The sequence below is a fragment of the Nerophis ophidion genome, linkage group LG19 (assembly GCF_033978795.1).
Source record: "Nerophis ophidion isolate RoL-2023_Sa linkage group LG19, RoL_Noph_v1.0, whole genome shotgun sequence".
Taxonomy (NCBI): domain Eukaryota; kingdom Metazoa; phylum Chordata; class Actinopteri; order Syngnathiformes; family Syngnathidae; genus Nerophis; species Nerophis ophidion.
The window spans coordinates 47,711,163-47,733,913 of record NC_084629.1 but is presented as its reverse complement, the minus strand read 5'-3'; the positions used below and the strand labels follow the sequence as shown (position 1 = coordinate 47,733,913).

General features: G+C 39.2%; 1 protein-coding gene and 1 long non-coding RNA gene across 5 annotated transcripts in view; one reads left to right on the top strand and one right to left on the bottom strand.

The window, feature by feature from the left end:
- The first annotated feature begins 10 nt into the window (after positions 1–10).
- LOC133538500 (uncharacterized) overlaps positions 11–22,751 on the top strand; it is a 29,929-nt gene continuing 7,188 nt past the window's right edge. For all 4 annotated transcript variants that reach the window (XR_009803017.1, XR_009803015.1, XR_009803014.1 and 1 more), the window contains exons 1-3: positions 11–9,577; positions 9,675–9,763; positions 9,953–20,314. This is a non-coding gene — a long non-coding RNA (uncharacterized LOC133538500). The remainder of the gene's footprint in view (positions 9,578–9,674; positions 9,764–9,952; positions 20,315–22,751) is intronic.
- Positions 4,652–20,830, bottom strand: nfe2l2a (nfe2 like bZIP transcription factor 2a). Its single transcript, XM_061880187.1, has 5 exons — positions 20,623–20,830; positions 9,938–10,204; positions 9,658–9,750; positions 9,370–9,570; positions 4,652–6,190 (listed from the first exon to the last, which is right to left on the bottom strand). Exons 1-5 carry the CDS (start codon positions 20,647–20,649, stop codon positions 5,000–5,002), a joined length of 1,779 nt encoding a protein of 592 aa, XP_061736171.1. The 5' UTR covers positions 20,650–20,830; the 3' UTR covers positions 4,652–4,999.

Sequence of the window (22,751 nt, the reverse complement as noted above, 5' to 3'; positions counted from 1 at the left end):
TGAAAAAGGGAAGTTTTTGTGGTTGGTGCACTAGTTGTAAGCGTATATTGTGTTTTTTATGTTGATTTAATCAAAAAAAAAATATTTTTTTTAAATAGAAATGAATAAAAAATTATTCTGCGCCCCGGTACCAATCGGACCACGGCCCGGTGGTTGGGGACCACTGCCGTATAGTACACGTAAAACCCTCATTTAAATAAGGTGGTCTGTACCACTTAACAATTGTACATGCAGTATTAGTAAATCACGCGCGACACACCCACTAATAATATGCGTATTTTATAGATTCCTTATGCTGTTTAGCGCGGAGTTTTAGGATCTTAGTAAATCAGGCCCGTGCTGTAGTTGAAGTGTTTGTCAACCTTTTTTGAGCCGAGGCAAATGTTTTGCATTGAAAAAATACGTAGGCACACCACCAGTAGAAATCATTAAACGAAACTCAGTTGACAGTATAAGGTCGTTGTTGCAATTGTTGGATATGACTTTAAAGCAAAACCAAGCATGCACCACCATAGCTCTTGTCTCAAAGTAGGTGTACTGTCACCACCTGTCACATCACGCCCTGACTTATTTTGAGTTTTTTGCTGTTTTCCTGTGTAGTGTTTTAGTTCTTGTTTTGAGCTCTTATTTTGTTTACTTTTTCTCTTTTTTTTTTGTATTTTGCTGTAGCAGTTTCATGTCTTTCTTTGAGCAATGTTTCCCGCATCTACTTTGTTTTAGCAAGCAAGAATATTTGAATTGTTTTTAATCATTCTTTGTGGGGACATTGTTGGTTGTCATGTCATGCTCGGATGTACATTGTGGACAGCGTCTTTGCTCCACAGTAAGTCTTTGCTGTCGTCCAGCATTCTGTTTTGGTTTACTTAGGATCCAGTTCCATTTTAGTTTCGTTCTGCATAGCCTTCCCTAAGCTTCAATGCCTTTTCTTAGGGGCACTCCCCTTTTTGTTTTTGGTTTAAGCATTAGACACCTTTGTACATTCGCACTGCCTCCCGCTGTTTCCGACATCTACAAAGCAATTAGCTACCCGCTGCCACCTACTGACATGGAAGAGTATTACACGGTTACTCTGCCGAACTCAAGACAGCACAGACACTCAACAACACATAATTTGCAGACTATAATTACTGGTTTGCAAAAAACATTTTTAACCCAAATAGTTCAAATTAAATCATCTCCCACGGCACACCAGACTATCTCACAGTGGTTGAAAAACTGCTGTAGCGAACAACCAAATTCTATGAAGAAAGCACAGGAGAAAAGTGCTGGAGCATGACAGAGCAGCATGTTCACATGATGGCTCCCTCACACTATTCACTGCCGTCTCATATATGACTGCCTCTTTTCAAATCAATCAAACATTTCCAGTTACAAAATAATAGCACTATGCTTCACATTCGGTTTATCTACTCTGCTTGGCACTCAGCATCAAGGGTTGGAATTGGGGGTTAAATCACCAAAATGATTCTCGAGCGTGGCTTTGCTGCTTCTCCCCTTACCTCCCAGGAGGTGAACATGGGGATGGGTCAAATGCAGTCACCTCAACTAGGGTGTGTGACTATTGTAGGGACTTTAACTTTAACTAACCAAAATGAAAAATATCTTACATTACGACCATGCTTCGTCAAAGATATTTGGTAGTGTAATCTATGATCCTGGGCAGGCTCAAATATTGTGTATGTTCATTTATAACATGTTTTGGTTGCTAGTCCACAATTGCAGAATGAATAGCGGGCAAATATTACATTTTATTAATACTGTAGATACAAAAGGTTGTGTATGATTGGGTGAATGTAAAAAGAGTGTCAAAGCGCTTTGAGTACCTTGAAAGTAACAAAGGCTTTACAAGTACAACCCATTTATCATTTACATTGTCATGCAACCTCATGAACACCATTAACTTGTGCAACAGATAATGTCCAAAATATCGGCAGCATTAATCCAGGTAGAAATGTCATAGATTACATGACCCGACATCTTTGAGAATCAAATCATGATTGTAACAACCCACAGATTGTCATTAATGTGCAAAACTGGTATTTGAACACAGAAGTGTAGCTCCTTTAAATGCAAGTGCTCCTACAGCAGGAATTAAAACTCTGTCATGGATACACCAACGCACTGCAGGTATTTTTTTATTGTCATTAAAAGCATGTTTATGTCCGTTTTGTTTTGAACTACTTTATTTAAAAAAAAATGTTTTAAAAAAGCTTAGAATGTCATTAAAGCAAACAAATTGTTTAGACAGTTTTAAAAATGACCCCTCTAGAGTACACTTACTAATGCTGAGTCTTTACATGTGTCTGCAATTAATTTTGAGTTAACTATGAAAGATGCAATTAAATATTTCAATCATTTGACAGCCATATATATATATATGCACACATGCATACGTGTGTGTGTATTTATATGTATGTGTATGCGTATGTATATATATGTGTATATGTATATACTAATTTGTATATGTGTGTGTATATATATACATATATGTACACATATATGTATACATATATATACATATTTTTATATATACTATAAGTGTGTGTGTGTATATATATATATGTATTTGTGTGTATATATACATACACATAAATGTATGTGTATATATATGCAAGTTTAATCTAAAGTTCTTTACAGCTGTATTTGAGTGAAATTTGCCAGCAGTTGAAGTCTTCACTCATTTTCGTACTGACACATGCGTTGATCCGATCTCTGACCATATGGCTGTTAAGGTAAAAGAGCTTGTACAGTCAAAGTAAATTTTATGATAAATCTGAAGTGTGTACATGGTTAATGTAATCAATTTTTGTGATTTACCACATTAGTTCATGCATTAATTTTTACTGCATGCGTGCATCCCATGTGTATATATATATATATATGTATATATAATCTGTATATACATATATATTTGTGTGTGTGTGTATATATATATATTTGTGTGGGAGTGTGTATATATACATGTGTGTGTGTGTGTATATATATATACATATATATGTGTGTGTGTGTGTATATATATATGTATGAGTTGATATATATGTGTATATATTTGTTTCTTGCATTGAACAAAAAGCACAGTCTACCTAAGTAAAATAGCATGTGTATTAAATATATTATTTAATAAATCTGATACTGTTATATAGATACTGTATATCTAGTTCCCTCACACACACCAGGACATGTTTCATTTCTTGCCAAAAAAAAAAACCAACTCAACAAATACAAATTAACTTGTTTGGCCAGGTTGGTAACAATTAAGAACTTTACAGTATGCAGTCATGAAATGTGAACTATTAACCCTTCAAACTGTTGAGAAGAGGCGTTATGACTCTGCTCTTTAACAATGCCAGATAATTGTTTGTAATTAGTTCATAGCTCTTTTTTTTTTTTTTTTTTAAACTAAACTATCAGAGGCCAGACCTTTGGGAATATAGGCACACAACATAGAGCCAGGACTTAAAAGGAAAATATTTAAATTGGTACCCTACCTTAATCAAACACGATCTAGTATCTTAACTTAAAAATCAGATCACTAACTTAATTGATTTTCACTAGAACTGCAATCACCATTTTGGATGGCCCAAGTCGATTTAGCCTCGTCTAATTCATAATAGCACAACTTTGAAGAAAAAAACGTAGATCCGCCCTATGACTCATCAGAAACACCATAGTTGGCCTGTCATGCTTTTTGGCCTCTCAAAGATTTATGTTAACGTTGTTGTATTCAAACGTAATTGTATGATATACATGTATACCATTAAGATTAAATCAAACAGTTTGGTAAAATGCTAGGCCACATTTAAAATGATGTAAATTATAGGAGCTAATGTTTATATTTTCAATAGTTGACAAGGTGCTGCTGACATTAAATACCTAGGAATCGTGGGAACAATTTATTGTATAGACATACTCTACCCTAAACAAGGTCTCATTTAAACTATGTCAACAGAAACTGTCAAATGTGAAGTATGTGGTCTGAAATAAAACCTATTTCCCAAGGATTGTTGTTTTTACTACCTCAAAAAGGGACAAGCGGTAGGAAATGGATGGATGAATGTTGTTTTTTCTTCCTGGTAAGTCATTGGTCAGTTATGAAAATATATTTATCTCCAAAAGTATTATTACTTGACTATCTGTGTCTGTTTATTTTTGGCAGCTACCCAAATATACACCCTGCAGAATGTGGGCTTGGCGGTTAAAGGTAGCGTTTGTGTGTGAAAGTGCAAACAGCGATTGTGTCGGGCTTTGCTTTTAAGAACACCAGCCCAGTTTTACCATTGTAGGACTGTCATGCGGGCTTCACATTGGCCAATCTATAGTGCAGGTCAACAATTGTGGCCTTTGTTTCCCAACACAAATGCAGCGTGTGTGACTTTTGTGACATGGGTTCCTTGGTATTAAAAGATTTAGGTTACTGTACAAACACTTTTGCTGTAAATTAAAGCGACCCGGTTGGGAAAGTGGTTTTAAAGCCGATAAACACTTTTTATTTCTGTACAAAATCCCAATCATTTGGAGCTATGTGAGCCTGCCAAGTGGTAAATTGTGTTATAATCCTGAAACTGTATATATTCATCTGGAATCAATCGGTTTTTAAGCTGTGCTCCAAGTTAACAAGGATCTGCTTTCATAGAAAAAGTAGTACAGTATATAGCTTTAGGGAAGGGTTTATTGAAAAGCATAAAAAGAACCTGTGCAGCAAATCATACAGGGTCTAGTTATAAAACACATCATTAGCATACAGAAACAATGTCTATACAGTATGTATATTTACACTAACATTTGTATTCCTCAAATGTATGTAATGCTTATTTACAAATAATCAGGTATAGAATATGTAGAGTACAAAAGAGATAAAATATAAAAAAATATTACAACATCCAGGAAGAACAAAGAAAAACTATACAATAGTTCTACTGATTCTTAAAGCTGAGGAAGTTATTGCATAGTGCTCCTACATGAATGCAGTACCTTATTACAAAGGTCTTAAGGGGTGATCTTAGCGCTTGATAAAAGTCTTTTTAGTGCGAGGGACGAGGAAGACGCTGCCTTCGGTTGACTGCTGCAGTGAGAAGTCGGACGGGGAGATGGAGTTGCCGTCCTCGTCTCTCAGCACGCTGAACACCTCCAGGTACAGGCTGTTCAGCCGCCTCTTCATCTCTCGAAGGCCGCTCATGTTACGTGATTTCTCGCCCAGCAGGCGCTCTTTTTCCTCTTTGAGCGAGTCCAGGTCGTTTTCCAGCCCTACGATGTTCTCCATCTTTCGTTTCCGGCAGTTCTGTGCCGCCACTTTGTTCTTGCCGCGGCGGCGGATGTCTCGGACCAGGGCCAGCTGGGCCTCATTCAGTTGGTTCTTTGACATCAGCTCGTTGAAGTCATCCACAGGAAGATTTATGATCATGTCCACAGTGAAAGGGATGTTGAGGGCCTTGGCTCTCTGCTCGTCTCGAGAGAGACGCACATCTGAGCTTCTTTTGCGCTTGTCTTTGGTGAAAGGCGGCGAACTGTAGCCCGTCTCCTCGTCCGGATCCATATTCTCCAGTTTGGGCGGCTTGTCCTGGCTCTGAGGCTGGCCCACTAATGCAGACAGAGGCACTATGTGCTGAACGTTCTCAGGTTGGAAATTCAATGAGAACATCTCCGAGTAATCAGATTCTGCACTGCCGGGGTTCTGGTCCATGTCTTCCATGTCGGAGTCGCTGTAACCAAAACCTTCGTCTCCATACAGAGATTTTCCAGGAGAGCAAGTGTGAGGACTTGTACTTGAAGAGAGTCCCGAGTCTACGTCCGGCACTTCTGTAGAGAGGTTGTTTTTGCCCCGCATAAACGTGTCACCGGGCGACAGGCTGTACAGGCTTTGGACGTTGCACTCGTCTACTTCGGGGTCCGGCTGACCACCGCTCTCCTCCGACACGACAGGATAAAAACTGTCGCAATAACTATTATGGCTGAAAGGGTTTAACTGGGGGGCTTCTGGCTCGATTCGGCACAGGTTGTCCGGCGGGGACATACTGCAAACCGAGCCTTCGAATGTGTTCAGTGTTGGACACACGTTTAAATTGTTTTGTTCCTTGTTTGCAAGATTGGGCATTGGGTAATAAGGGTAGCTAGGATCCTGTGCTTCAGCACTAGTTGGAAGAGGGTAGGTTGCCGTTTCCAGCGGGTCCTCCATTTGCTGGGTCATACATTGCTGAGGAAAAGAAGATGTTTGACAATGAAAACACCTTCATGCCAAACATTTTTAATGCTGTCAAATGTTTTTGTAATCAGATTAAATCACAGGTTAATAATGTTTTGCATGATTCAATTGAACTTAAAGAGAGCACAAATGCAATTTTAATGTAAGGATGGAGCATGTATGGACAAAATAAATTGCGTGTAGAGAATAATCTTGCGTGCAAAAAACAATGAAATACTAAAATTGTTTTTTGTTGGGTAAGAGGGTGGATGGAGGAGGACACTTACTACTTTACTACATGTACCATATTTTTCTGACTGTAAGGCGCACTTAAAATCCTTTCATTTTCTCGACAGTGCGCTTAAAGTACGGAATAATTTTGGTTGTGCATACCGATCTCGAAGCTATTTTATTTGGTACATGGTGAAATGATAAATGTGACCAGTAGATGGCAGTCACACATGAGAGATACATGTAGACTGCACTATGATGGCAATATGACTCAAGTAAACAACACCAAAATATATGTTCCATTGAAAATATAGAACATTACACACGGCGATCAAAAATGAATGCAATACTTTTTGTGTCATTAATCACATGAGTTAACTTGTTTATGACAGCCCTAATTTATTAAATAGAGTACGGGCCAAAAGTTTGGACGGACACACCTCATTCAATGCCTTAACTTTATTGTCATGACTATTTACATTGCAGATTGTCACTGAAGGCATCAAAACTATGAAAGAACACATGTGGAGTTATGTACTTAACAAAAAGAGCTTTGCGCACTCTTGGCATTCTCTCGCTAAGCTACAAGAGGTAGTCACCTGAAATGGTTCTCACTTCACAAGTGTGCTTAAAGCTCATCGAGAGAATGCAAAGGGTGGCTATTTTGAAAAAACGAGAATAAAAAACATGTTTTCAGTTATTTTACCTTTTTTTTTGTTAAGTACATAACCCCACATGTGTTCATTCATAATTTGTATGTGACAATCAATGATGTAGTCATGAAAATAAAGAAAACTCATTGAATGAGAAGGCGCGTCCAAAATTTTGGCCTGTACTGTACCTTTTCTGCTTTTTGCCGTGTTATTGGTATGTTCATATTTTGTGAGGACACTGGACAGTTATCTGAGTTGTTTTTCCAGATAGAATTGTCCCTTTTATTGCATCGTGCACCATTTAGATTTATTATAACTAGCCCTAAGAGCATGCATAGTGCCGGCAACTAATCTAATCCCGTGAAGACAACAATGTTTGTCTGAGAGGGCGGGAAAACAACCAAACAGCTTTCCACCAAACATAGCCCGCGACTGGAAGATGCTGGCAGACATCGGCAAACTGCTAGTTTTCCCACCTGAGATTGCCTCTACCAACCTCAGGCCAGACTTGGTGCTCTGGTCCCCTTCGGTGAAGACTGCTTACATAATAGAGCTCACAGTCCCATGGGAGAACTCTGGAGGAGGCCTACAAACGTAAGAAGCTGCGCTACTCAGAGCTAGCAGAAGAAGCGAGGCAGCGTGGCTGGAACACCAAAGTCTATCCAGCTGAAGTGCAATGCAGAAGATTTGCGACGTAGTCTGCCATCAGACTGCCGGCAGCCACATTCAGGCTCTGCGGCGGACCATTAGAGCAGTCTCAGAGGCAGCTGAAAGAAGCAGCCAGTGGATTTGGCTCAAGCGGAAGGACCCCAGTAAACAGCAGTATAACAGGATCAATTTCAGGAACAGTTGAGCACAGGAAACAAGCTGAGGACTGATCATCCTTCGGCAGGCCACCTTTGCGGAGGGTGTATGGTGTTTGAAAGCCGAAACACCCAATGATGCAGGGTCACACTATTGAAGATGTGTCGCTGGTCCAATTGTCCTGGAATTTAACCCTGACCAGGTCTCATGTCCGAGACTTGCAAACTTATCTCATAGCCAAGTTTTCAGCAGCTGGAATGAGGGTCAGCATCTCCAAATCTGAGGCCATGGTTCTCAGCAGGAAACCGATGGTTTGTACAGTCCAGGTAGAGAACGAGACCCTGTCCCAGGTGGAGGATTTTAAGTATTTTGGGGTCTTGTTCACGAGTGAGGGAAAGATGGAGAAGGAAATCAGCCGGAGAATCGGAGCAGTGTTGCAGTCTCTCTGCCGCACTGTTGTGACGAAACGAGAGCTGTGCCGAGCTATCTACATTCCTACTCTCACCTATGGTTAAGAAATGTGGATCATGACTGAAAGAGGAAGATCGTGGATACAAGCGGCCAAAATGAGTTTCCTCAGAAGGGTGGCTGGCATCTCCCTTAGAGATAGGGTGAAAAGTTCAGTCAGCCGAGAGAGACTCGGAGTTTGCCGCTGCTCCTTCGCTTGGAAAGGAGCCAGCTTTGGTGGTTTGAGCATCTCGTGCGGATGCCTCACGAGCATCTCCCTAGGGAAATCCTCGTTGCACGTCCCACTGGGAGGAGACCCCAGGGCAGGCCAAGGACCAGATGGGGGGATTACGTCTCCTCTCTGGCCTGGGAACGCTTTCAGGATGCCCCAGGAGGAAGTTGCTAATGTTGCTCTGAAGAAGGAAGTCTGGGGGTCTCTGCTGGAGCTGTTGTCTCCGTGACCCGATTCCGGATAAGCAGTTGAAGATGAATGGATGAAGTCTCATATCCCACACAACTCACAAGAACATCCTCAGCCCCCACACCCCCACGTTGCCTTTCTACCACTCTCAACAACAAGGACATCTCGAATGAACACTCCCCACATTTGGCACAAGGAACTGTTTCAACATCTCGTCCTGTGTTTTTTTTTTTTATTCTATCTTTGAACCACTTAACCAGAGTGCCGTCTGCTGAATCTGGTGGTGCACTGCCCCACTTAGATCAGTATGAAAAATGTCCGTTTCAAGAGTAAAATTGAAATTAGTGAGCTCCCACCTGACTATGGCAAATATTATCTCTAAAAAGTAGAAAAGGTAGAATTCTATTCCCTAATGCACATTTCAGACTTGCCAAGAGCCTGTCGGTACAAGTGGCAAAGCCTCACCCATTACCCTGGGCTGCTATCGCTGATATCTTACAGAAAGAAAACATTGAAAGATTGCCACACTGCGGTTGTACTACCCACACTAAGCTGCAAATGTGCGAGCCAAAACCTTACGCAATCCAAGATGTGTGTGTACGTGCGTGCCTTACGCCGATATTCAAAGCTCATACCTGCAGCTCAGGGAGAGACAGCAGCTCCATCCAGGCCTGCTCCAAATCAAGAGACATCCTCTGGGGCTGGGATGCAACCAGAGGAGCTGGCGCAAGCGTGAGTGGGGGCAAAGATGGCTGCTCGGGGGACATCATGACAACGTTGCTGCTGCTGCTGGCGGTGGTGACAGTTGCAGTCGTTTCCAGGCAGACTGAAGTATCCTATGAGGTAAAAACACTTGGTTACGGCCGTTTCACAAAAGGCTGTGTGGAAGTTAATGATGTAAGACGTGGTTATGGCTTTCTTACCTTAGCTTCCTCTATAGGAAACGTCTCTGCGAGGAGTTGCAGGCACTCGTCAAACGACAAAGTCTCCGTATTCTCCTGTGTGAAGCTGACATCCTGCAACAGACAGGTGATGTTGTTAAGCCTTCAAAATGTTTTACGGTGGTTAGACTGCAGAACACAAATTGCATGGCCACCGTCGCCACAGAGCAACCGCCTAGCGACTGATAAAGGCCGCAACCTATTAAAAGAGGCGGGAGTGGCTTGGGCTTTTCATGTGTGAAAAGCGTTCACATGCAGCTACCTGTGTCATCTCCAGAGGCGTGGCAGGAGGCTGAAGAGGGCGACCGGGCAAAAGACGTGGCACGTACTCTCCCGTCTCTTCATCCAGCTGCAGCTGTGCCAGCAGGGCCTTCTCCTTCTCCTGGAGGAGGTGCAATCTCTTTTCCTCCGCCAGCTGCTGCTGCCTCTGCAGCTCATACTCCTTCTGACGGTGGCTGTAGTCGAACACCTCGCGCCTGGCGCCCAGATCGATGTCCTGCCTCCACAGTATGTCGATCTCGTCCATGTTCTGGGAAAAGAGGGTGCGTCGAGATTAAATGGTGCCTTCATACGGTGGGAGGAGGAGGTGAAAAAAAAAAAAACAATGCCAATTTGCCGAGAGCACGGTTTGAACCTGCGACGCCCTTTCCCTCCTTATTAGTTCACCAACAGTAACGCCGGTTTTAATGTCAAGTGGGAGAAGGTGCATGAATAATGGATAATGAGTCCTCCCTCGATGCTATGCTCTTTGTCGCCCATTATGTCCTTCAACACTGAAGTAATCGTTCACTCTTTAAATGAATCACTCAATTTCCACTCTTCAGAAGTTGAACCGCCATTGTGATTGACGTTACATGAGAGTTGAGTAACTCACCAGACCGCAGCTCATTTAGCAACAGAAAGACTACTGTAGGCCAGACCTTGGCAAGTTAAGGCCCGGGGGCCACATGGAGCCCGTTACGCTTTTCAATATGGCCCGCCGGACATTCCAAAATATTTTTCTTTAGATCTTTAAGATCGGGGGTCTCAAACTCACTTTACCTGGGGATCATTGGATGCGGAGTCTGGGTGAGGCAGGGCCTCAAGTAAAGATATCTTTAAAAAAATGTTGCATTCTCCTCAGCATGTCTAGTTGTATAATGACGTTTCAAATTGTATCCCTTGTATTTTATTTTGTATTTCTCCGTGCAAAAAAGACACGTCGGGGTGCCCCTGTAGTCAACAAAGAAATGTTGCATCGCCCACTTCTCCTGGAATTGTCTTTGCTCATCACAAACCTTTCTCTTCACTGCCGGCTTTAAAAAAGACATGTTTGGGGTTGTGGAATATATTTGTATTTAGCCCATGCCAAAGAATAATGTTATTTTAGCAATGTGTGTCGTTCCACTTTTCCTCCCTACAGCAACACGGCGGTCGGCGGATAATAGCCTGGAAAGTACCGGGATAGCGACCGCAAAAAAGTGATGGTTATCCTGCGTCATATAGAAATATATGTAGTGTTCATCGTGTGAGGCAATGCAAACTAAACAATAAAAAAAACATAACGATTTGAATTGGTCCAGGGACTGTTATTACTGACGGACAGATGTCGCGGTGTGACTGCAGCCAGGGACGTAAGAAAACCCTCGTCTCTATGGCAACATCTATATCGCTTTCACTCATTTGCCGCTTTTCCACTAATGCAGGGGTAGGCAACCCAGAACGTTGAAAGAGAGCCATTTTGGACCCAATTAACACAACGCTGTCTAGCGCTATTCATATAAAACTCGCGAGCCGCACTAACACTAAACTTTCATATTAAGGTGGGGGCCGCAAATTAAGGTCTCGCGGCCCGCAATTTGCCCGCGGGCCGTGTGTCTGAGAACCCTGTTTAAGATGGAAAGTGTAGCTGCTATCATGATGTGAAGTGATGTTTTCTAATGACCGCAAGTCTTCAACTATACAAAGTATTTCAATGCTTGGAATCTGTGCTTATGGATGAAATACCAGTTAATATGGTAATGTAATTAATTACTATGGTCATCTAATTAGTTACTATGGTCATCTACGTCACAGCAGCTCAGGCGAGGCACTAAACAGTGTGGGCGGGGAGCATGTCCATAGACGCAGAAGGAGATTTTCACAACAAAGTTCTAAAGCTTAGTGATATGTCAGATATTTCAGAATGTAGGTGGGGGTTTTTTACCCTTCTCGGTCATATTTCACTGTTTGTTGCGTTCCACATGATTGTAAAATATGTCAATCGAAAGGGGGTGTGACGATCAGATTTTGTCAATATTCAGTGTTTTATCCTTCATAGAAAAATGTAAAATTCCATTATGTTTTTTAAGGCGGTCTGTCATAACGTTTTTAGAATTCAATCACACATTATTGTGAGGTTTTGTATAAGTGTTCTTAAAAAGAGATATACCGGCACCCAGACACATTTTTTTCTCTAAATGTGGCCCCCGGGTTCAAAATAATTGCCCAAGCCTGGTGTAGGCTGACCATTTTCTGGAATCCCCAAAAAGAGGACACATATATGCGTGCCAAGTCCGGGACTAGGTGAACAATTGCCAATGATACTCCAACTTGCTTTGTAAATAATATATTTATTTAAATAATGCATTTTTCTCCTCCTCTGTTGACAGCAGTGTTGGCGCTAGGAATTTTCAAAAATCAAGTCATAAAAATGGGGTCCCACAGTAAATTTTTGGGGTCCCACTTTTTTGTAAGCGTTTTGAAAACAAATGATAAACTTATGCATCGTCCTGTTATATCTCACATTCTATATTGTGTTTGGGAAAAAGGTTGTCATAAACGTTACTTAATTCATTAAAAGAAATAATAAAAAAGAAGACCAATTTGTATACATATGTAAATGTATTCAGTTATAAACATTCATTCACTTTCTTCTTTCCTTCATGGATCTAAACTTTACCGTAGTTTTTCTGTGTTTTTATTTAATTCATTGTATTTATTTCAGTATAAAAGTGTTTTGCTTGGGTCATGAAATGATAATGGTGTGCCAGGGAAAACATACATTTTTAATTTAACGCTTAAATCTCTGGAGTCTACATCAACTTCACATCTATTCCTCTTTTCAAAATGTTTTAGTTTTTTTATGTTTTTTTTGTTTGTTTTCCACAATTTTTTTTATGGCAAACATACAAAATATGCAAAATCTTCCACCAAAAATATTTTTCTAAGTGGAATATTTGATGGGACATAATCGGAACCTTGGATAGGTGAATAATTCATAATAACATTGATTTTGACTCAATATTATGTTTTGAGGAATGACAGTTTGATCTACTAATCTATTAATAAAAGTTTAAATTAATCATTGATTGATAACGTTGACAATAGAGAGAGCGAGGGAGTGGATTGATTGACAATCAATCCTCTTCCCTCGCAAATGCTGCTGCTTGCTCACCTTCACAATTTGTTTTGTTTATAACCCCTTCTTAACCCTGAACGTACATTGAAAATACACGCAACCCTGACTCAAAATGCCGGACATTTGAGGCATTTAAGAAACCCCACCCGGACAGCCGCGCAAGAGAGGACCAGATGATAACAACAATCTTGTATTCAAAACATGTTGTTTCCTTGAGTTTAAACTACGTAGATGACATTATTTAAATAGTTGGTATCATTTCACCAGATGATAACCACAATCTAGTATTCAAATAATGTAGTTTCCTTGAGTTTACACTCCATAGAAGACATTATTTAAGTGGTATAATTTAATCTGATAACAACAATCTTGTATTCAAAAAATTTTGTTTTATTGAGTTTACACTCCGTAGATGACATTATTTAAACAGGTGGTATCATTAAACCAGATGATAACAACAATCTTTTAGTAATAAAAAAAAATAGTTTCTTTGAGTTTACACTCCATAAAAACATTATTTAAATAGGTGGTATCATTAAACCAGATGATAACAACAATCTTGTAGTATAAAAATTTAGTTTCCTTGAGTTTACACTCCGTAGAAGACATTATTTAAATAGGCGGTATCATTAAACCAGATGATAACAACAATCTTGTAGTATAAAAATTTAGTTTCCTTGAGTTTACACTCCGTAGATGACATTATTTATAGTAAATAGGTGGTATCATTTCACCACATGATAACCACAATCTTGTATTCAAAAAATGTAGTTTCCTTAAGTTTACACTCTGTAGATGACATTATTTAAAAGGGTGATATCATTTCACAAGATGATAACAACACTCTTTAATTCTAAAAATGTAGTTTCCTTGAGTTTACACTCCATAGATGGTATCATTTCACTGGATGACTGTTTGTAGCTCATTAAGCTGCCAACTTTATGTATTCCTCTGTTGCCTCTATGTACTGGACAACACTCAAAGCTAAAATATTTGTAGAAATTTTGCATTTTTCGGCAGGGAAAATCTAAAATAAAACTCCCCGCACTCTTCTTGAGTTCATAACCACAACTTATTTACAGAAGGAGGCCATTTCACAATACCCTCGGAATGTTGCACAAACCCAAGATCCGTGGAAATGTTTATGCGGTGTGATTTATACATTTGTGTAGCTTTCAGACATATCTTAAAAGTTGGGAGCAGGAGTGAGACTCTTTACCACAGAGCTGAACCAATTACTGTGTATCCAGTTAAGCACACCCACTCTTGCCTGGGTGTTGCATCAGTGGCCTGAAAAGATGACAAGATTACCGCCCGTTGAGAATGACATCGGCCCGCAACCGGGCGGCTGATCACACCACCAGACATCATGGTGGCTTGTTTAAAAGGAATGAGGAAGAGCTTCAAAAAATATATGCCGGGGGTTAAAACAAACTTTCTGTTGGCCTTTATCTCATGGGACAAGTCAAATGAGCAACTTTCTCATGTTTGACATGGAGAACCCATGATACATAAAGTAGTTATATTTGGTGAATAAGTTTCTTTTAAGGTGTGGGTGAACGAAAGTCGGCTTAATCATAAAAATAAAAAAAACAGCGTCAACAAGTCTGAGTTGGCACCGTAGCAAGGAAGTAGTCCAATAAATAAGGCCTGTTTCTTTTCCGCAACATCCCCTTTGTGTTTGTGCTGTATATAACACAAACACCATGTCTTCGTCAGACCACACTTCTCCTAAAGGGAACATGAGTTTCAACCATTTCTAACGCGTTATAAGACGACTTCACACTTCAACACAAACTGGGTGAGAGTTGACTAAGTGTTTGCAGTCTGGGTTGTTCATTGAACTGCTCTTTTACAGGACCGTCTCGCAAAAACAACAACAAGGCCCTCAAAGGGGCCTGAGTTTGTCTCGTTTTATCCTACGTCAGCGGACACGCACCCTTGACCCTGGACGATGGAGCGCACACATTCCAAACCGGCCCAGAGTGAGAGTACACTCATCCTTACACATTTGTAGGAAGTTACCTATTCACGATAATCATAGCCACTCTTGTCTTGGGGTTAGCCACAGAATTAGTTAAACTGAAAGTTAAAGTACCAATGATTGTCACACACAAACTAGGTGTGGCGAAATTATTCTCTGCATTTTAACCCATCACCCTTGATCACCCCTTGGGAGGTGAGGGGAGCAGTGAGCAGCAGCAGTGGCCGCGCCTGGGAATCATTTTTGCAAATTCAACCCCCAATTCCAACCCTTGATGCTGAGTGCCAAGCAGGCAGGTAATGGCTCCCATTTTTATAGTCTTTGGTATGACTCGGCCGGGGTTTGAACTCACGACCTACCCATCTCTGGGCGGACACTAACCACTAGGTCACTGAGTTAAATCACACCGTGAAAACACCTCCGTCCCCTGTTCCTTGGAGTATAGAACGATACATTTGTATCGAACGCCCGCTCAGTGCAGAAAGATGTACAAATCAGGGGTATCCAAATGTTTTCCACCCAGTCTGTGGAACGCTCTCCCTGACCACCTGAGGGCACCTCACACGATGAATGCTTTTAAAAAAGGCTTAAAAACCCTTCTTAAAAAAAAACCAACTTTTAAAGATATATGCATACTAGTTCTAGCTATTAGGCTGTTCTAGTTTTTGTTTTTATTTACTTTTATTATCTCTTTATTATTATTATTTTTTGTTTAATACACTGCAGCACTTTGAGGTTGTTTGCTCAATGTAAAGTGCTTTTTACAAATAAAATCTAATATTATTATTAAGGACCGCATACTGCAGAACTCAAAAGGATGCAGTGGCCATTTTGATATTTTTAATATTGTGACATGGCTTTTAAAAATGTTTGTCTTTGAAGACAGAGCTTTGTATCATTGTGTGAACTCTCCAAAGCATTCGCACATATGGTTTTCTACACCAAAATGAATCTATTTATAATTATTATAATAAATTTTTTTGTCCGGATTTTGGCGCGTTCTAACTTTAACATTTTCACCCGATTGAAACGCTTTTCCAGAAATTCCCTTTGAAATGAATGGTATATTCTTCAAAGGTTCCACAACTTCCACATTTTTCACCTGATTCTAACTGTTACAACTTCAAAACATTCAGCCCGTTCAGGAATTGTGTGCGCTACGTCAACAATCCCGTACTTCCCATTATTCCTTTTTTTCTGGCGTTTTTCCCCATTCAAAATGAATTGGCCATTTGTCAAACTTCCACAATTCCCACATTCTTTAAACCATTCCATCTTTAACAAATTCCACCATTCGGGAAATTCACACTACCCTTTTTCCAAGTTCAAAAAATTTCTGAAATTCCTTATTACCATTATCTACATCAACATTTCTTGCCCAATTTTAAACAATTCCAACACCGACCAATTCAGCTCATTCAGGACATTCATGCTCATCATTTTCCAAAAAGTCTTATTTTCCCAAAATTTCCAGGAACTACCCATTGAAATGAATGGGACATGTTTTCAAGTTGCACAATTCCCACATTTTTCAACCTATTCAAACCATCCCAACATCAACATACTTCACTCATTCTAGACATTCAAACTAACACTTTCCCAAGTTCCAAACTATATTCCCATTTTCCTGAAAATTCAAACTATTCAACATTCCACTCATCCTGGACATTCAAACTACCAAGTTCCAAACCAAATTCCTGTTTTCCTGAAAATTCAAACTATTCAACATTCAAAACATTCCACGCATCCTGGACATTCAAACTAACACTTTCCCAAGTTCCAAACCAAATTCCCGTTTTTCTGAAAATTCAAACTATTCAACATTCAAACCATTCCACTCATCTTGGACATTCCAACTAACATTTTCCCAAGTTCCTAACCAAATTCCCGTCTTCCTGAAAGTTCAAACTCTTCAACATTAGACCATTCCAACATCAACACATTCCACTCATCTTGGACATTCAAACTAACACTTCCCCAAGTTCCAAACCAAATTCCCGTTTTCCTGGAAATTCAAACTGTTCAACATTCAAACCATTCCAACATCAAGACATCCCACTCATCCGTGAAAATCAATCTAACACTTTCCCAAGTTCCAAACCAAATTGCCATCGTCCCTGAAATTCGAACTCTTCAACATTCAAACCATTTCACTCATCCTGGACATTCAATCTAACTCTTTCCCAATTTCTAAACCAAATTCCCGTTGTCCTGGAAATTCAAACTCCTCAACATTCAAACCATTCCTACATCAACACATTCCACTCAAACATTTTCCCAAGTTCCAAACAAAATTCCCGTTGTCCTGGAAATTCAAACTCCTCAACATTCAAACCATTCCTACATCAACACATTCCACTCAAACACTTTCCCAAGTTCCAAACCAAATTCCCGTCGTCCTTGAAATTCAAACTCTTCAACATTCAAACCATTCCACTCATCCTTGACATCCAATCTAACACTTTCCCAAGTTCCAAACCAAATTCCAATTGTCATGGAGATTCAATCTCTTCAACATTCAAACATGAACACATTCCACTCATCCTAGACATCCAAACTAACACTTTCCCAAGTTCCAAACCAAATTCCTGTTTTCCTGGATATTCAAACTCTTCAACATTCAAACCATCCCAACATTAAAACCTTCCACCAATCCTGGACATTCAAACTAACACTTTCCCAAGTTCCAAACCAAATTCCCATCGTCCTAGAAATTCAAACTCCTCAAATTTCAAACCATCCATCTATCTATTTCCTACTGCTTATTCCCTTTTGGCGCCTATCTCAGCTACAATCAGGCGGAAGGCGGGTACACCCTGGACAAGTCGCCAACTCAAACATCAACACATTACACTTATCCTGGACATTCAAACAAACACTTCTTTTCTTTTCTTAGTTTATTTGGAACATGACATGCATACATTATACATCAGGTAATTTCATCATTTGGCAATACACAATACATCATGTCCGAAAAGGAGTAGGAAGAAGCAAAGCTTATTTAATCCTCGCCCTTTTCCACTTCAGAGCGCCCACAAATATAAACATTCATTCACTGACCTTCTTTACAGCAAAATATCAATAGCAAAATGACATCTGTGAGTGAGTAACACAGCAGTTTTCTGACATGTACTTCATTATTTCAGTCATTAACATACTAAGATGAAGAATATCTTATTTTCAATAAGTTTGAAAGTGTTTCTCATAATACTTCTTTGTACTTTGTAAGCACTATTAATATAAACATCCTCTTAAACTGGATCATATCAGTACAATGTTTAACTTCTTTACTTAATCCATTCCATCATTTAATTCCACATACTGATATGCTAAAAGTTATAAGTGTTGTACGGGCATACAAATGTTTTAAGTTAGATTTTCCTCTAGGGTTATATTTCTCCTCTTTAGTTGAGAAGAATTGTTGTACATTCTTTGGTAGCAGGTTATAATTTACTTTGTACATCAATTTAGCTGTTTGCAATTTTATCAAGTCATCGAGCTTTAATATTTTTGACTCAATAAATAAAGGGTTTGTATGTTCTCTATATCCAACATTGTGTATTATTCTAATCGATCTTTTTTGTAACACAGTTAACGAATGTAGCCCACATTTGTAGTTGTTTCCCCATATTTCTGCACAATAACTCAGATATGTAACACTAGCGAGCAGTAGAGAATAGAAAGTGATTTTTGGCCCAGGACGTATTTTGCTTTATTCATTATTGAAATATTTTTTGCCACCTTATGTTGTATGTTTTGTATATGAGATTTCCAGTTCATTTTATCATCTATTAATACTCCCAAAAATCTGGTTTCTTTTACCCTTTCGATATCTATTCCATCTATTTGTATTCGTGTCTGATGCTCTTTTCTACTGTTACCAAATAGCATTATTTTAGTTTTACTGAGATTCAAGGATGGCCTGTTTTTATCAAACCATTTTTTTAATTTATTCATTTCTTCCGTTATTATTTGTATTATCTTCTGTGTGTTCTCTCCTGAACAGAAAGCGGTTGTGTCGTCCCAAGTTCCAAACAAAATTCCCGTTGTCCTGGAAATTCAAACTCTTCAACATTCAAACCATTCCCACATTCGAACCATTTCAGCATTTTAACGATTCCAACATTCGAACTAGCGGTATTCTTACATTTATTCTATAGTCTATCAACATTTCACTTCAATATTCACAGGCAATTTCTTCAGGAATTGCCTCTTTTAGATAGTTCTTAATCTCCACTTTTTTCTTTTTATCAATATTTATGCCATTTTCTTGTATTATGTGGCTCAAAAAGTAAACACTACTCGTTGCATAAACTCAATTGGATCTCTGTGCCTAATGTTATGTCCGGTAAAAGTGAAGGTGGGCATGTTCTAGCACAGGGGTAGGGAACCTATGGCTCTAGAGCCAGATGTGGCTCCTTTGATGACTGCATCTGGCTCTCGGATAAATCTGAGCTGACACTACTTAAAACAATAAGTAATGAATAAATCCACTGGTAATCACAGTGTTAAAAATAACGTTAAAAATACAAAAATGCTCATGCATTTGAATTCATCCATCCTTTTTCCTACCGCACCTGTTCAAGAGGTTGCCTTAAAGGTAAGAAATAATTTATTATTGGTTAGTCTAGGACTAGCCCTCTTGGGGGTTCTTCAACAAGGCCCAGGTGGGCCATTTACACACCTGTCGCGGATTTCGAGGCCGGTCCTCGCTGCAGACCCGCAGGCCACACCCCCTCCTAAGTTCGCTTCAGAATAACAACGTTATTACAAAGAATAAGAGACCTATTATACTGTAGAAATGTTGGTCTTAATTAAAAATGCACACTTTTAGTTGTGCTCAGTGTTAAAAATATATTATATGGCTCTTACGGAAATACATTTTAAAATATTTGACTTCTTGGCTCTCTCAGCCAAAAAGGTTCTCGACCCCTGGCGTATACTCTAAAAATGTTGGTCTTGCAAGCATTTGGTTGTATTCAGTGTTTAAAAAAAAAAGAAGTATATGGCTCTCACGGAAATACTTTTTTAAATATTTGCCTTGTATGGCTCTCTCAGCCAAAAAGGTTCCCGACCCCTGTTCTAGCATGTTCCACTCAAAGCATTGTATTTTCTTCATTGCTCCTCACCTCTATTATCTAGCAAGGTGTTTGAATATTATTACTCATATATTTTATTTGTTTACAGAAACAGAAACTGAGTGGAGTTTTAGCTGAAAGTCTGGTTGTGTGTGTTTCCGCCTCCTTGGTGTCAGATAGGAGATCACATGTCTGCTGGTAAGTCAAAGGAAAAACAACACGCAGCTTCTTTTATTTCCACTAACCGGACGACATAACGGCTTTAAACAACAAAATAGAAGTAAAAATGTTATTGTAAACAAAAAAGCAAACCCAAAATATTAACAATTCTCAACTTCCTGTCGAGGAAAATACGTCACAACTTAATGACTCGCCAAACAGGAGGAAATGGTTGTAATTCTACATTGTGACGCACGGTATTTTTAGTATTAGGTAGACACAATATTCCACGTAAATATGTGAATTATATCACACTTGTCATTTAAAGAAGCTGCCGGTTTACGTACCTGAGGCATCATCTCCATGTCCATCATCGCGGAAGTCTGCTGCGCGGCGAACACAGGCCTGACAACGCTCAAAATTGTTCCGTTTTCTGGGTCTCGATGGGGGAGAAAGGAGATAATCCTCGTCGGTGTGTGAATTGTGGGGGAAATATTGCTTCCTCCTATCCAACCTACAGTACGAGAAATTGAAGCCCTGCCCACCGAATGTCTGCTCCCGGGTCGTTCCCCGCCCCCTCCAGCCGGTCTATGAGGCGTGTGGGCCGGCCTGAGCTCACTCCTTAACCCGCTGTTTACTGGATGCCATTTTTTCTACAATTTTCAACAGCAGCTTTCATTAATATACCTGCTTCATGGTAGCGACGTCACAATCCACCATCCATCTATTTTCTACCGATTGTCCCTCTCCTGGTTACCTAACTCAGCTGCGGAAGGCAGCGTACACCCCAGACATGTCGCCACCTTATCGCAGACTATCAGTTACATCAGGGGTAGGGAATCTATTGCTCTAGAGCAAGGGTCACCAATATTTTCGATACCAAGAGCTACTTATTGGTACTGAATAATGCGAAGGGCTACCAGTTTGATACACACTTAAATACATTGCCATAAATAGCCAATTTGCTCAATTTACCTTTTAATAAATCTCTCTCTCTATATATATATACATATATATATAAAATGGGTATATCATTCCGTCGTACATTTTTTTTCCCTTTTACGGAAGGTTTTTGTAGAGAATAAATGATGAAAAAACACTTAATCGAACGGTTTAAAAGAGGAGAAATCACAAAAAAAATGAAAATTAAATTTTGAAACATAGTTTATCTTCAATTTCGACTCTTTAAAATTCAAAATTCAACCGAAAAAAAGAAGTGGAAAAACTAGCTAATTCGGATCGTTTTGAAAAAAATTTAAATGTATGGAACATCATTAATCATTTTTCCTGATTAAGATTAATTTTAGATTTTTGATGACATGTTTTAAATAGGTTAAAATCCAATCTGCACTTTGTTAGAATATATAACAAATTGGACCAAGCTATATTTCTAACAAAGACAAATCATTATTTCGTCTACATTTTCCAGAACAAAAAATTTAAAATACATTTTAAAGATTTTCTAGATTTGCCAGAATAATTTTTTTGAATTTTAATCATAAGTTTGAAGAAATATTTCGCAAATATTCTTTGTTGAAAAAACAGAAGCTAAAATAAAGAATTAAATTAAAATGTATTTATTATTCTTTACATTAAAAAAAAAATACTTGAACATTTATTTAAAATTGTCAGGAAAGAAGAGCAAGGAATTTAAAAGGTAAACATGTATATGTGTTTAAAAATCCTAAAATCATTTTTAAGGTTGTATTTTTTCTCTAAAATTGTCGCTCTGAAAGTTATAAGAAGCAAAGTAAAAAATTAATTTATTTAAACAAGTGAAGATCAAGTCTTTGAAATATTTTCTCGGATTTTCAAATTCTATTTGAATTGTGTCTCTCTTAGAATTAAAAATGTCGAGCAAAGCAAGACCAGCTAGTAAATAAATACAATTTAAAAAATAGAGGCAGCTCACTGGTAAGTGCTGCTATTTGAGCTATTTTTAGAACAGGCCAGCGGGCGACTCATCTGGTCCTTACGGGCGACCTGGTGCCCGCGTTGGTGACCCCTGCTTTAATATATCTGCTTAATGGTAGCGACGTCACGATCCACCATCCATCTATTTTCTACCGACTGTCCCTTTCCTGGTCGCCTAGCCCTGCTGTGGAAGGCAGTGTACACCCCGGACAAGTCGCCACCTCATTGCAGACTATCAGTTCCATCGGGGTAGGGAACCTATGGCTCTAGAGCCAGATGTGGCTCTTTTGATGACTGCATCTGGCTCTCAGATAAATCTTAGCTGACATTGCTTAACACGATAAGTAATGAATAATTTTGCTGGTAATCAGAGTGTTAAAAATAACGTTCAAAATACAAAACATTCTCATGCATTTTAATCCATCCATCCATTTCCTACCGCACCTGTTTAAGAAGTCGCATTATTGGTAAGAAGTATTTGATTCATTATTGGTTAGCTTCAGAACAAAAATGTTATTAAAAATAATAAGAGACTTATTGTACTCTAAAAATGTTGGTCTTA